Source organism: Callospermophilus lateralis, chromosome 17, assembly GCF_048772815.1.
Source record: "Callospermophilus lateralis isolate mCalLat2 chromosome 17, mCalLat2.hap1, whole genome shotgun sequence".
Lineage (NCBI taxonomy): Eukaryota > Metazoa > Chordata > Mammalia > Rodentia > Sciuridae > Callospermophilus > Callospermophilus lateralis.
In genome coordinates, this window is record NC_135321.1 from 23,627,348 (window position 1) to 23,641,060 (window position 13,713).

At 48.8% G+C, this 13,713-nt stretch overlaps 1 protein-coding gene across 1 annotated transcript in view; it reads left to right on the top strand.

Annotated features, from left to right (window-relative positions):
• Positions 1–13,713, top strand: part of Myo5b (myosin VB) — a 194,017-nt gene that overhangs the window by 119,501 nt on the left and 60,803 nt on the right. The window contains exons 18-21 of the mRNA XM_077105607.1: positions 3,964–4,075; positions 7,548–7,759; positions 9,381–9,537; positions 10,864–11,103. Of these exons, the coding sequence (XP_076961722.1) occupies positions 3,964–4,075; positions 7,548–7,759; positions 9,381–9,537; positions 10,864–11,103 (721 nt within the window). The remainder of the gene's footprint in view (positions 1–3,963; positions 4,076–7,547; positions 7,760–9,380; positions 9,538–10,863; positions 11,104–13,713) is intronic.

The window sequence follows — 13,713 nt, forward strand, 5'->3', positions numbered from 1 at the left end:
GAGCAGCCAGGCACGGGAGTGGATTAAAGGATGACTCCCAGCCATTGAGTGACAGAGCTACTGTGAGGGGGGAGGACACGTCCCCCTGATGAGGGCACAGACGGCAAGAAGGATCCCCACTGTGGAGGCAGAATGGCAGTCGGGGCTGGTTCTCTAGAAGTCTTCTAGGACTAGAGGAATGTTCCACGGCAAACACTTTATAAATACATGAGAGACTTTCTTAACATCTGATGATCAGGGGTGGAGTAATGATGATGGTCCAAAGAAGCTGTACATCCTGTGGACACTGAAGAATCGCCACCTCAAAGCCAAGAGTGTCCTCCTCGGTCAGCACTGGTAGAGAGAAAAGGTTCAAATGGTCAGGAGTCTGACCATTTGATGGTCAGTAAGAAAACTTTCTAAATGAATAAGCAACTAGGTATAAAGATTCCATGCAGGTGGGTGCTGGGGAGTCCGCGACCCTGGCCTAAGGAGGCTGGAGGCTAGAGTCTAGCAGAGGAGCCACCTAGGTGTGAACAGGTCTGCGTAACAGAAGGCAGAAAGCCCTGGGACCCATCGTCGCGCAGGAAGAGCTCGTGTGCTGTGACTCATCTGTGCAGGCCTGGGCTCTGAAGGGCATCGCCCCACTTTCATACCATGACAGTGAGACTATACCCAGAGGTCCCCATCTAATCAGAAAGTCCCATTGAGTTCTATTTTTGAAGAATCAATCTTTTTTAGCTTTGCTTTGAAGGTTTTCCTATGAGGTGAGGGTTCTCTCGCTGGGAGCACGTATTTGATTCTGGGTCCTGTGAAGAGTGACACTTTCACAAGCCTTAGGCCCCGATACAGTTGAGGCGTGCCCCTTCGGATGCCTCCAGAGGGAGCGTCCACCCAAAACGATACTCGGTGGACAGTTGGGCACGCTCTCATCGGCTTTACCCACACACCTTGTCCTTGGTGTGGGTTTTTCTCAAGAACATGTTTGCAAGAAGAGGAGAGGGATCACACAGGAAGTATGAGCAGTTGAGATCTTTGGAAGCATTGCAGCTTTCCATCACTCCATGTGATGAACTCATTGGCTGCTAGTGAGATGTTTTTGTAAGGCAGGTACCTTTGTCTTGCAGGTAAGGGAAGTAAGGTATCCCAGGCCAGGACTGCAATCATGCTGCTGGTCAAGGTCAGAGTCAGACTTCTATTCTTGAAGCTCATTCCAAACTGGCCCTGATGTCTTTGAAGTCACATCTCCCCACACTCATGATTTCCTTGAATTATGGATCTGTCAGCACTAAGACTTTCAAATTAGAAACATTTAAGGGTTTTAGCCCAGCTAAATGCTGCCTTAATTATTTCCCCAGCAAAACTGCAAGCTCATAGGGAGAAAAAAGTACACAAATAACCCTGGTGCAGAATGTGGGAAGTGCCCTCTGAAAGTCATGAGAAAGTGCCCAGCAGCTGTGAAGGGAGAGCCCACATGGTGGCGCAAACCTGTAATCCCAGCAACTCTAGAGGCTGAGGCAGGAGAATGGCAAGTTCAAAGCCAACCTCAGCAACTTAGATCCTAAGCAACTTAGTGAGACCCTGTCTCAAAATAAAAAGGGTTGCTGATGTGGCTCCATTAAAATCCCTGAGTAGTTCAATCCCTAGTACAAAAATAAAAAGTGGTAAGCCCCTGACCAGTGAAGAGTGCACAAGTGAGTCGAATGTTTACTGGTGGTCGGGGTAGCAAGGAGAACTAGATTTGTAAAGCCCTTTCTCTTGTGCATTATTCTTTCTCACCCAAATCCATCTTTCCCTATGTGGAAGTATCAGAGAATGGTGTACATTTAAAACTGGGAGGGAGTCTGGGGAAGAGATTAGGGAAAATTCAGTAGCATTTGCATGGATAAAAGACAAAATAACACATGTTGGCAACTTGTCAATGCTGGCTTTCTGGTTCACAAGCCTCTGGAGCGAATCATCCAAGAATCAGGGCTTGGGAGTTTTCTTGACACTTATCATGCATGATTGAAATAATTGAAGCAGCATTTATCTGGTTAATACTCTTCAATGTGTCAAATAATAAAAGTGCCTGTTGGAGATGGCCAGTGACTCAGTGGGTTTGGCTCAGTCCCTCCACAAAACTGGAAGGTGAGGAAGTTTCTGCTCAGTGAATGGAGGAGCATTTTCCTGGCCATAAGCAGAGGCCAGGAGCTCTAAGTGTCCTCTGCCCTCCCTTCTGAAGGTAGTCTGCACAGACAGTGAGCAGGCCTTGGAAAGACCCAGGAGCTCTAAGCAGAATGCTTCCCTCATTCCCAGTGTGCTACATTTGTGACAGAACCAGTTGAAAGCTGAGGGGCATAGAGACAGTAGGATTGCCAAGGTTGGCCCAGGGCAATGGGATTTCCTTTGGGGGTTGTGAAAATGTTCTGGAATTCAATACTGGGGCTGGTTGCACAACTCTGCAAATGTATTAAAAACTACTGAATTGTACACTTTAAAAGGCCAAATTTTATGGTAAGTGCTAGCTCACAAAAGCTTTTATTAAAGGAAGCAATCTCTAACCAACCATGCTACATAGAAGAAAAAAGCTTAGAAAGATGAGGGGAAAATGTTATTTTCTACTCGCCCCTTCTCGGAGACCCACGGCTATGTTAGCAATCTAACATAAAACCAAACCGAGGAAGGTAACCATGACGGAGGAAGGTAGAGGGGAAGAGCAGGGAGCTCAGCCTCCGTTTTCCTTTGTGGCCCAGGCTGTCATGAGATCCTGGAGTTGAAGCAGAAGAGTTCTCAGGGAGTCCCCTCCCAGAGCATGGTGTGGCCTCACTGCCTCCCAGGGGTCCTGACACTAAGGAGCACATTTCTCTAGAGAGTCTCCAAAGGGGACCCCCTTTAAAGGCCAAGAACCCCCAGGGAAAGGGATACCACCTGCTGACACTCTAGTGACATCTTAGTGTTAATGAACCAACCTGAGTTGTGCTGGTCCCCCAGCAAGGCGATGGAACTGCACAACACCTGTTGACTCCCAGAGGAGGTGCACACAGTAAGTGCCCCTGGAGACAGGGCATGTCAGTCCTCTTGATACCTCTGAAGATGATAGCTAGGGCTGGCTGCACCTCCCGGGGACAAGGATGTAGCAAAGGGTGGGGGTACACTATATTGACATTTGGAGGAACATAGACAAACTGTCCTTCGAGGCAAGAGTGGGTTGATTCAGTGTGTAGTTACAAGCTTGCAAGCATCTCTGAAAATGGTTATGGAATTGAGCTGGGGGCATGCTGCGATCCCTGGCGTTCTCATGAGCAAGTCGGCCCTGCTAAGGGAACAGTGACGACTGCATTCATTAATATAGAAATCAGAAGCAGAAGGATAAACTTAAGGCCCTCTTAAAGACACTCCGCCAGAACACAAAACACTGCTTCCTTGCATAAATAGTGGATTATAAGTCTCTGCAGTTGTGTGACGTGCTGGGTGCTATCTTTATAGGGCACTATAGTAAGGAGAAAAAAGGAATTGTGAGCAAAACCAACTTTGGGGAGAAAAATGTCTCTTTCTAAACTTGATCAAATATGAATAAATTTGTCCCTAGGGATTAGGACATGGGTGCTTGTTATTTGCTAGTGTATACTTTTCTGTATTAAAAAACGTTTATAATGAACAGCGTCTGTTCTATAAGAAGAAAGCCAATGTTCTAAAAGCAAAGCTGTGACCCTGTGCCTCTGACAGCAGTTGCAGGGGAGGAATTCCTTGTGCTTTGATGGAGACTCTGCTTGTGCTTAACCAGATGCATTCTTAACCCCTAGTGCTCCAGCCCCAACTCCAAGAATCACGACCCACTGAAATCCTCAAAGGGCTGTAGGAGGGCCAGACTCTCCTGGGACTGGTTTTTGCTCCCATGAGAATGATTTTGACCTCATGAGATGGCGTCTGAGGTCACACATGACCCCTCTGTGGCCCAGAGACAAGGACTTGTCACCTGACACACCTTTGCTCGCTCTCCAGGTGGACCTACCATGACTTCTTCAACCGGTACCGAGTGCTGGTGAAGAAGAGGGAGCTTGCCAACACAGACAAGAAGGCCATCTGCAGGTCTGTCCTAGAGAGCCTCGTCAAGGTGAGCTGGGCTCCAGGGAGAGTATGACCAGGAGACCCTGAGAATGGAGGGTGGGGGTTACCTGCTGCTTTTGCCTTCATCCTCCTCGAAACTCCTGTAGGAGATGTTTAGTGGATTTTCCTACATACATTTCACCCATAGAGAGGATCTGCTAGGCTTTTCACATCTTGGTACACAGGAAAATGGAGTTGTTGGTACAGCTCACTAGGGGCACAAGGAGACTCCCCCTGGCTGCCATCTCTGGCTCCTCCATAGCTGGGCTCATGTATACCTGGTGGGGTCTCAGATCTGGAGCCCAGGTCAGCAGAGAGAAAAAACTGTTTTTGTCATTGCATAGCCAGCCTCGGGTCGTCCTCAGATACTTGTTTCAGATAAAGTAAAGGATTTTGTGTGTTTTTTTTAAATAACCTGAAATCACATCTGACAGTTGAGACTGGAGAACTATGAAACAAAATTAATAGAGGAAAATTATTAAACATTTCAATAATTCAAGAAAATTCAGAAACAGTAGAAGAGTGTGATAATGTTTTGTTAAAGTGTTAAATCATGTCAAGAATCTTCCTTTTAAAAAGGTGATAAAATAATTACCTCAAAAATTTTTTAAATGTCAAGTATTTTGCTAGAAAATCTACTCACACGGAATGGTTTATCGTCATATAATTCGGAGTTAAATTTGTGTTTTATTTCATAAATTTATTCATCTTAACATCATTTTGGCTACTCAAGTTTGTAGCTTTGGACAGACAGTGCAGAATACTGTACTAAATGAATATGGTTTTAACCAGCATTTTAAAAACATAGAGCCCAAATACCATTCACCTTTGCCACCCCCACCCTTTAAAAAAAAAAAAAAAAAAAAAAAAAAAGATGATGATAGTCTGGTTAATTGAGGGTTGTTTAGTCAGATTCTGGTTAGCTGAAGTTTTGGCTGCGTTTCATTTGTCAGTGTCCATTTGAACATCTCTTTTCTCATGGATGAGATCAATCTGTTCCAGGTCGACTGACCTTGGTTAACATGGTAGGAGTCTTCCTCCTCACTGGTACCAGAGCTGGCCTCTCGGTGTGCAGTCCAGGACTGCCAAGGATCCCTCTACCATGTGGCTGCCTTCTCTTCCCCAGGTCATAGTTTTATTCTGCTTCCCTCTGGATTTCTCCAAGGTTACTAGCAGAACCTCTTATTCCTAAAGGGACACACACCTATACCATGCTCCCCTCCTGCTAATGGGACCAAGTGCCACTGCCTGGGGCCTGACTCCTTGATGCACTTTGACCACTGGGCCTTGCTGGGCACAGCTGCTTCTTCACAGATGAGGAGTAGCCTGCCCACTTCTTGGTGCTTAGCTTCATGGCTGACCCTGCTCTCCTGCTGTCCTGGACCCAGCACTATAGCCCTTTATGTCACTCTTGGAGCCCATGTCCTTGCTATCCCATGTTTCAGCTGCATGCAGCCTTCCCTTTAGGGGAACTGTCTCTGCATCGACGCTCCCCCCTACTTACAAGCACTTGGTATGACACAGGGAGCCCACAAACATTTGTGGGATGAACACACAAATGACTTGCCTAAAGGCAAGTTAACGAGTACATGCTGTTTCCTCTGCCTGAAGTGCTTTTTCTCTGTTACCTGCCTGCCCAGAGTCTCCTCCCAAACTGAGCTCTAAGATACTTCCTGGTGTGAGAAGCCCATTCTTGGCCTTGGGGGGAGTTAGCTACTCCATGTTCTATGGGCCAGCAGTGCTTGATGCCTGTCTGGCTTTAATGCCTTTATGCCCTCATGTTGCAATTGAAGGTTTGTCTGTCATTTCCCAAGACTGCGAATGGGAAAATGGCAAGGCTCTTACTGTGGCTGTGTCCCTACCATGATTCCTGGTTGTCACAGGAAGTATGAGTTAGTGCTGGTGGCTGTGCGGGACTAGCTAGATGAGCCCATCATGATTAGAAACCTGCAGTAATGGCTCACCTTGTGAGGAAGGTGCATCTTTATCTGTGAAGCAACAGGAAGGCTTGGAGTGGATCACTAAGGTTGCTTTCAGCTCCCTCAGTCTGAATCTTGGAGAAAAATTAACACAAGATGATGTTTGATCCAATAATATGCTAACAGAATAGTAAGTTCTGGGAATTAGAGGCACTTGGGTGGGTGTGTGGAGAAGAGTATGAAGAGCAGGCTGCTGGGTGACTGGAGCAGGTGGGATCCTCTAAATGTCCTGTTGGTGAAGGCCACATCACCCCTTCCTATTTATTTCCAGAATAACAAATGAAGCATGCATGCTGTGTTTCCTGGGATTCAGTGCCCCCCCCTCCTCTGATTCTGCTGAAACCAAGTAGCTGAGCTTGTCCCCGATTCTGACCCCTCTTGCTGAGCAGGACTCTCCCCACACAGGGTAGCAATCAAAGCATGGCATCTGCTGCCTGGAAGCTTCCTGGCCCATCCAGCCCTGTGTCTCAGTATGAGCTCCAGGCCCCCTGGAGGTGACCCCAAGCAGACATAGGCATGAGACCTGCATAGGGATTAGCCCATGAAGAACGATGGCCCAGCATTCCTTCAGAGCCATTTGCCGGTGTGAAGCACATTCTTGTGTGTCCTCCACAGACTTGGCTCAGTCCCTCATCTTGCCATGGGCTTCATGCCAGTGAGCATGTGGGATGGCAGTGGATTTGCAGAGCTTCAGGACTTCATGGATTGACTTTCTCAGTGTTCTTCTCCAGGCTTATCCATAGCCCTCTGGCCATCTTTCCTCATCCACTGGGGTGAATGCAGGGAAGGGCAACTAATTTTAACTTAATAGATATAATTCAGATAGTCACTACATGTTCAAAAAATAGTTTTATTTGGTGATTATTTATACTCTGTAATTTGTGTACAACTGCAGCCATTTAAAGATAATCTTTAAAACATTGACCAGATGAGGCTAGTGCTTTGCTCAGAACCCCCAACACATGGCTCCCATCCCAACCTTGTACCAGACTTGCCAGGCCTTTCATGACTGGTTCCTCACATCCACCCACCTTCAGCGCCCATGCTTAGCCGTCCTGGCTCCCATTTCTCAACATGCCTGGGTTGTTACCAGCACAGGGTGTGAGCATCTGCCCTGCTCCTTTGAAGAGTTCCTCTTTGCTACTTCTCCGTGGCTGCCTACTTGGGTCCATTCAGATCTTTGCTCAAAGAGTACCTCCCGAGGGGCCTGTCTTCTGCATCATTTTTAAAAACCCCCTGTTTGACTTTCTCCCTGATCCTATCACTGGTTTGTTGGCTTCTCTGTTGCCCTTGCCTCGATGTCTGTTCCTCCAGGCAGTCATCTTTACAGCCCATCCTGGGTGACTCACTCAGCACCTGTTATGTAGTGGGGACACACTGTCGAATGAGTGCTGAGTGTGGAGGGCCACTTGAGATCTAGTGGGAAGAACTGGGTGGCACAGGGCAGGCTGCCACGCTGATCACTGATGACCAGGCAGCTCTTCTCCCTTCCCCATGAAGGATCCTGACAAGTTCCAGTTTGGCCGCACCAAGATCTTCTTTCGGGCAGGCCAAGTGGCCTACCTGGAGAAACTGCGGGCCGACAAGTTCCGAGCAGCCACCATCATGATCCAGAAAACCGTCCGGGGCTGGCTGCAGAAGGTGAAGTACCGCAGGTTGAAGAGGGCCACCTTAACCTTGCAGAAGTACTGCCGAGGATACCTGGCCCGCAGGTGAGCAAGCCCAGGTGTATCTGGGGCAGGGAAGAGGGCAACTGCCTCTCAGCTAGGTGACTTCTTGTCCATAATTAAAGCAGGTTCTGTGGAGCCCTGTCTGTTCCTGGGCGCTCTCCCAGTGGGTGAGCATCCCTCTAATGCCTCTCATCCCAGGAGTTTGGTCTAGTTACCAAGTCGGGTGCCCCCCGACTGCCCCCATCCCACCAACACCAGCCTAGAACCTAGTTTTTGTACAAATCACTTCCTCTTTACCTAAACCCTACAGTAAAAAAAAAAAAAAAAAAAAATAAGAAAGAAAAACTTAAACCTACTGTCTACCCTTTCCATCACAGTACACTTACACATAACCTCATTCTGTGTACCAGGACCTTTTGGAATCCTTGGAGTTTGGTAATTAGTCTGGGAAGGTCCTAGGAGGACATTTTATGAGTTGCTGCACTGATCTAGTACAGACGGGGTATGACTTGTCCAACCACAGTGGCTTTTTGCCGAGATGCCAGTTGGGCTCCCCTGCCCAACATTTATACCAGCCTGATACCACACAGAGGAAACTGCTTTCACTGTTCCCTTCTGCTGTCCACCGGGGCAGGCATGGCCTCCTGTAAGCAATATCTTAGGCCCCTCCACAGACTCTCATGGGATACGCCGGGCCTTCACAGGTGGATCCACTGTCGGCACCTTCTCTAAGAATTTTCTGTGGAGAAGTGACAGTAATTGCCACAAAATCTTGTGTTTGAGAGTCAGTTTCAAGTGGCTGCTCAGCCATCTCTGCTAGAGAGCACGTGTGCACTAGTGTAACAGACCTGACCTGAATTCTCCCTGCAGAAAGCCTGTAATCCGGGGGCACATATCCGAGGAAAGCACGCACAGGGAGCTGGACTAGGGAATTGTGCATTTCAATAAGTATGAGGCATCTGGCCTGGATGGTTCTTCTGAGGTTGTGCTAAATGATTTCTTAGGGCCTTTCTAGCATGGGACATTGTGGACTTGGGCTGAAAACTTGCTGTGAGCCTGCAGCAGAATGAGACTCTTAAGGATGGGAGGCACCAACCTGGCTGTTTTATTTGGGAAATGAGATGGGGAATGCAGGGATGAAAGAAAGGAGAGATGCTCATAGGGCTTCCAGGGGAAAGGGCCTAGGGAGATGAGAAAATGGGGAGGAGAGGTGGGGGCCTGAGGAGATTCAGTCATTCAGATATTTGCCTACTGCCTGCTTTGTGGGGCCCTGAACTAGATCTAGGGGTGCAGAATGATTGAGATGTAGACCTGGGCATCCCCAAGCCTGGAGAGGCACAAGCAGCAATGTAAATGCATGGAGGATGGGGAGCACCGAGGGTGTGTTGCAGGGGACTGCCCAGGAGCTGAGTAGTCGGGTAAGGATCACAGAGGGGGTCAAACTCAGACTAAGGCCAATGCTGGTGGGAAGTCTTTTGGGAACCCCACAGTTCTGAGCCTATGGATTAAGTGCCTGAGGCATTGCTGTGTTTGAGAAGGACAGTGAGAGCTGTCCCAGTAGGACCATGGTGAGGAGGAGCTTGCTTTGCAGATACCTCAGGGGCCTCGGTGCCAGCTGGCCAGCGCGCTCTCCCTGATGCTACTCACCCTCTCCTGCCGACAGGCTGGCCGAGCACCTGCGAAGGACTCGGGCAGCAGTGGTGCTCCAGAAGCAGTACCGCATGCGGAGGGCCCGCCTGGCTTACCAGAGGGTGCGCAGGGCTGCCATTGTCATCCAGGCCTTTGCTCGGGCCACGTTCGTGCGCAGAATCTACCGCCAGGTAAGTGGCCGCCCTGAGGGACTCGCCAGCTGGAGTCCCCTCTTTAGCAGCAGTGAGTGTCACCCACAGGAACATTTGTTGGCTGCTACTTTTTTCTGAATCTCTCACTTCACATGTATGTTCTTACCAAGTCCTTCCAAAGTCCTGCAAAGAGGGAAGGTGGTGTGGTGGCGTTCCCCCTTGACCCCTGAGCTGGTCAGAGGAGCTCAGTCTCCTTCCTGAGGGCACCTGTGACCAGTGGCAGGGCCTGGTGACTGACCTGGCTTGTTCAGACTTGAACAGTGGGGGTGGTACTAGGCCCCAGCAGACTGAGCTCTTTCTAGATTAGAGGCCTGAAGCCTGCTGAGGTGAGGCCAGGGGAGGGCTGCTGTCACCTCCCTGCTGGGCCGTTGCTCTTTGTGTTACTCCATCGAGGCTGAAATCCTGAGTTAGGAAGCTCTCAATCAGCACATGTTTCTTCAGCCAAAAAACTGTGCAGCTGAAAGCACGATGCTAATGGGAAAGTCAAGTTGGAAGCAGGTGCCTGAGATGTTTGTTTTCCTAAAATGAATATTTGTGCTTTCTATGATCAGAGGTGTGAGGTTGTTTTTTTTTTTTCCTAAATGATAAACTTAAAACACTGAATCAGTGATGACAGAACAAGCATGACCCTGTGATGGTGGATGCACCTGGTATAATGGAGTCCCAGGCCAATGGGAGAAGGTTGAATGACTGACAAAGGTGTAATGATGCCCCTGTGATAGGGGCAGGTGACATTTTTTAGGTAACCAGCAGGGGGCAGCACGTGCAAGGAGCAAGCACTGGGTGTCTTGCAGCTGTGACACCCGGTATGTAACACCCAATATTTTACAGGGTATTAAGGCAAGAATATTGATGCTTTGATTTTCTGAGTGGCTTTTAACTTGTTAGGAAAACTAACTCATGTGCAGTTAACTTATAAGCCACTAACCTTTTGGGACCTCTCACTGGACTATACATTGTATCTTCTAGTTCCCCTGCACCAGGACGGCATCTGCATCTGTCATATGGGGAGAGATCAATAGGCTAATCATTAAATCCCCCAAATGGTGAGGTTTTTAGACTGTAGCTCCCTAGTCAGGGAAACAGAAAGCACAAGAAAGCTAAAATAAGAGTCTGACCGCTGATTCCCTTGGGTACTTGGGCTGCAGAGCCTGACTACAATTCATTCATAAAACAGCCATCAATACCTTAGACGCTGGGGGCCTGTCCCCTCAGCCTCGTCATCCAGGTGGTTCCATGAGCTGCCCTTGCTCCCGTCCTGTGGTGCAAACCCACAGGGTGTATGTGCCTGCCATTTCCCTCCAGGTCCTCGTGGAGCACAAGGCCACCATCATCCAGAAGCACGCCCGGGGGTGGATGGCACGCAGGCATTTCCAGCGGCTGCGGGCTGCAGCCATCGTCATCCAGTGTGCCTTCCGGAGGCTCAAGGCCAAGCAGGAACTGAAGGCCCTCAAGATCGAGGCCCGCTCAGCAGAGCACCTGAAACGCCTCAACGTGGGCATGGAGAACAAGGTGGTCCAGCTGCAGCGGAAGATTGATGACCAGGTCAGCGTGAGGAGCTCCCTCCCCCGGTGTCAGGATGGGTGGGGCGCCAAGGGTATATTTGAGAGAGAAATGACATGTGCCAGAGACTTGAGGAAGCCTAGAAGTCCTCGAGGTATCTCCCCACCAATAAGAACAGTTACTGACCATGGCAGGCAGAACAAGGTTGGATGTGAATGACCTAAGGATCTTGCAATAGGGAAGTGATTCTAGATTTTCCCGGTGGGCTGATGTGAGCACAAGGGTCCTCAGAGAGGGAGGAAGGATGGGTGGTGAGATTGAAGGGAGGAAATATGGAAAGGGGCAATGGAAGCCCGGGAGCCAAGGAAAGCAGGGAGTCTCTAGGAACTGGCACTGCTGCAAGCAGGATTCTGCCCTGGAGTCCTCCCAACTCCAGAAATAATCACTGCTTTCAGGAAGTTTTAGCTTCTTTGCTTAAGGAAAGCTTAAGCCACTTTCCCACATCAGCTGAACAAACAAGGAATTGTTAGCCTGCAGGAAGGGTGCTGGGCGTGGTACTAAGAGGGATTCAAGGCAAACACAGGACATGCTCCTGGGGGGCAGATACACCTGGGCGAAATCCAGGTTGGAATGAGGCTTACACACGCACACACTCAATCTCGGGTGGCCCGAGTGGCCTGTCCTCCTTCCCCTCTAACTCCTTGATTCAGGCGGACGAGGGATAACTTTGGCACAAGTGGAATGCTGTGCTATGGGAAAGAATCTTCCTGCATTAGGACCCATGGCATGGATCCCCATCATGACTTGCTGGGTACCACTTGTGCCAGTCTGTGATGCGTGCTCTGAATTCACTCATTGAATACTCATTTCACTTGAGGTCATTTCACAGGTGGGGAAATTGCAGATCAGGCCACAGAATTAGGAGGTATTACAACCTAGGTTCTGCTCACAGCCATGATGAGGGCAATGCTAGTTTTTTTCTTTTTAAACTGCAAACACTGTCATCGGTTCTTTCCTCCTATAGTCATTGCTGAGTATGGAAAAGAGGCTCACCATCACCTGGCTCCTGCAGGGTGTCAAGGTGACCTCAGGCCAAGGCTCTTGTTAGCACCCTGGAGGGTTTCAGTTACTGCTGAGAGAGGGAAAGGACATAGTGTGATGGTGTAGGGGTCTGAAGAAAGAAACCAAGTTGGGGCCACCAGCCATGGCCTTGGAGGTGACTTGGTTTTACTGCACCTGTCCTATACTGGACACTTCTAAAACTTACTGTGACCCCAATAACAGGAATATAAGTAAGCCATTTTATACCTAAACCAGCTGAACCAATGCAGTGCCTAGATGACAGTGGTGTTTCAGGTTTCTGAGAAGAGGTGTTACCCCAGAACTGTGCTTTCTGTGCGAGTTCTCCAAGGTGCCTGTTCCACTTGGCTCCTTAGTAAAGAATCAAGGCAGAGGGCCCAGGTATAGGATGGGCTACACTTGATCCCTGCCCCGGTCAGCCTGCAGCAATTGGCCAGGTGAGGGAAGAAGTTCCACCTGCTCAGAGGAGAGGGTCTGGTCTCTGGCACTGGCCATGTGGATAAAACAAGTGCAAAGAACACCAGGTTTCTGGTTTTGCTTGATAATGAAAGGGTTGTTGACGACTGGCCAGAAAAGGCACGGAGTAGTCCCCGTTTGCCAGCTGACCTTCTGGGCAAAGTACACTTAGAGGGACGTGGAGGCTTTGATGCTGCCTCTGCCAGGATCCCTGTGTGCTTGCTGGCCACTCTGACCCTTAGATTCCAGATAGGGCTGTACACTGACCTTGCTGATTGCTGAAGTCAACTTCAGAGGATAAAAATAAATCTAAATTTTACAATCCGTGTGTTTGAACATCAAAGAGAAGCAGATTTAAAAGGACTTTTTTATTTTTTTAAGCTTTTTGGCTTAAGTTTCCTGCTAACAAACATCTGTGAATAGTGACCAAGTTCCCAAGCAAGTGACATAGAGTCCTTTGAGAGTCCCTGAAAGAGAAGAAGATGGTTAGTCACCTGGGCAGGGTGCCCTGCATGCCACAGGTGGTCACAAGGGGCGATGAGATCTTGCTTTCTCATGTGTCTCCCCATATTGCCTACGTGCTAGGCACTGTTCTCACATACTAACTCATTTAATCCTCACCACAACCCTAGGAGATCAATATTAATATACTTATTTCAAAGATGAGGACATTGAGGCACAGAGAATGTAAGCAACCAGCCCAAGATCATACAGCTAGTAAGTAGCCTGTGTGGCATTGACACTGATGGGCTGCTTTCAGGGCCTGGTCTGCCACCTCTGACCAAATTGCTAGATCTCTCACACTACAAGACACCAACCTTGGTTTGGGTTCATGCTCATATGATAGCATTGTCCTTAAGACTGGCAGTTATTTACAGGGGGTGCTGTGGGGTCAGAGGATGACCCAGAGTCCAGGGTGCCTGCCACCCTGCTGTGAGAGAAGGTATCAGCATCCTCTTCCCTGCCAGCTCTCCAGAGCTGCTGGTTTTATTAGCAGATGAGGCCAACTGTTCAGCAATCTATGAGTTGCTTTTCTTGTGATTCTTGGAAAAGATTCAGGCAGCTGCTCTCTTGACACATAGGCAAGGTTCGAAGCTGGAAGGAAGACATGCATGT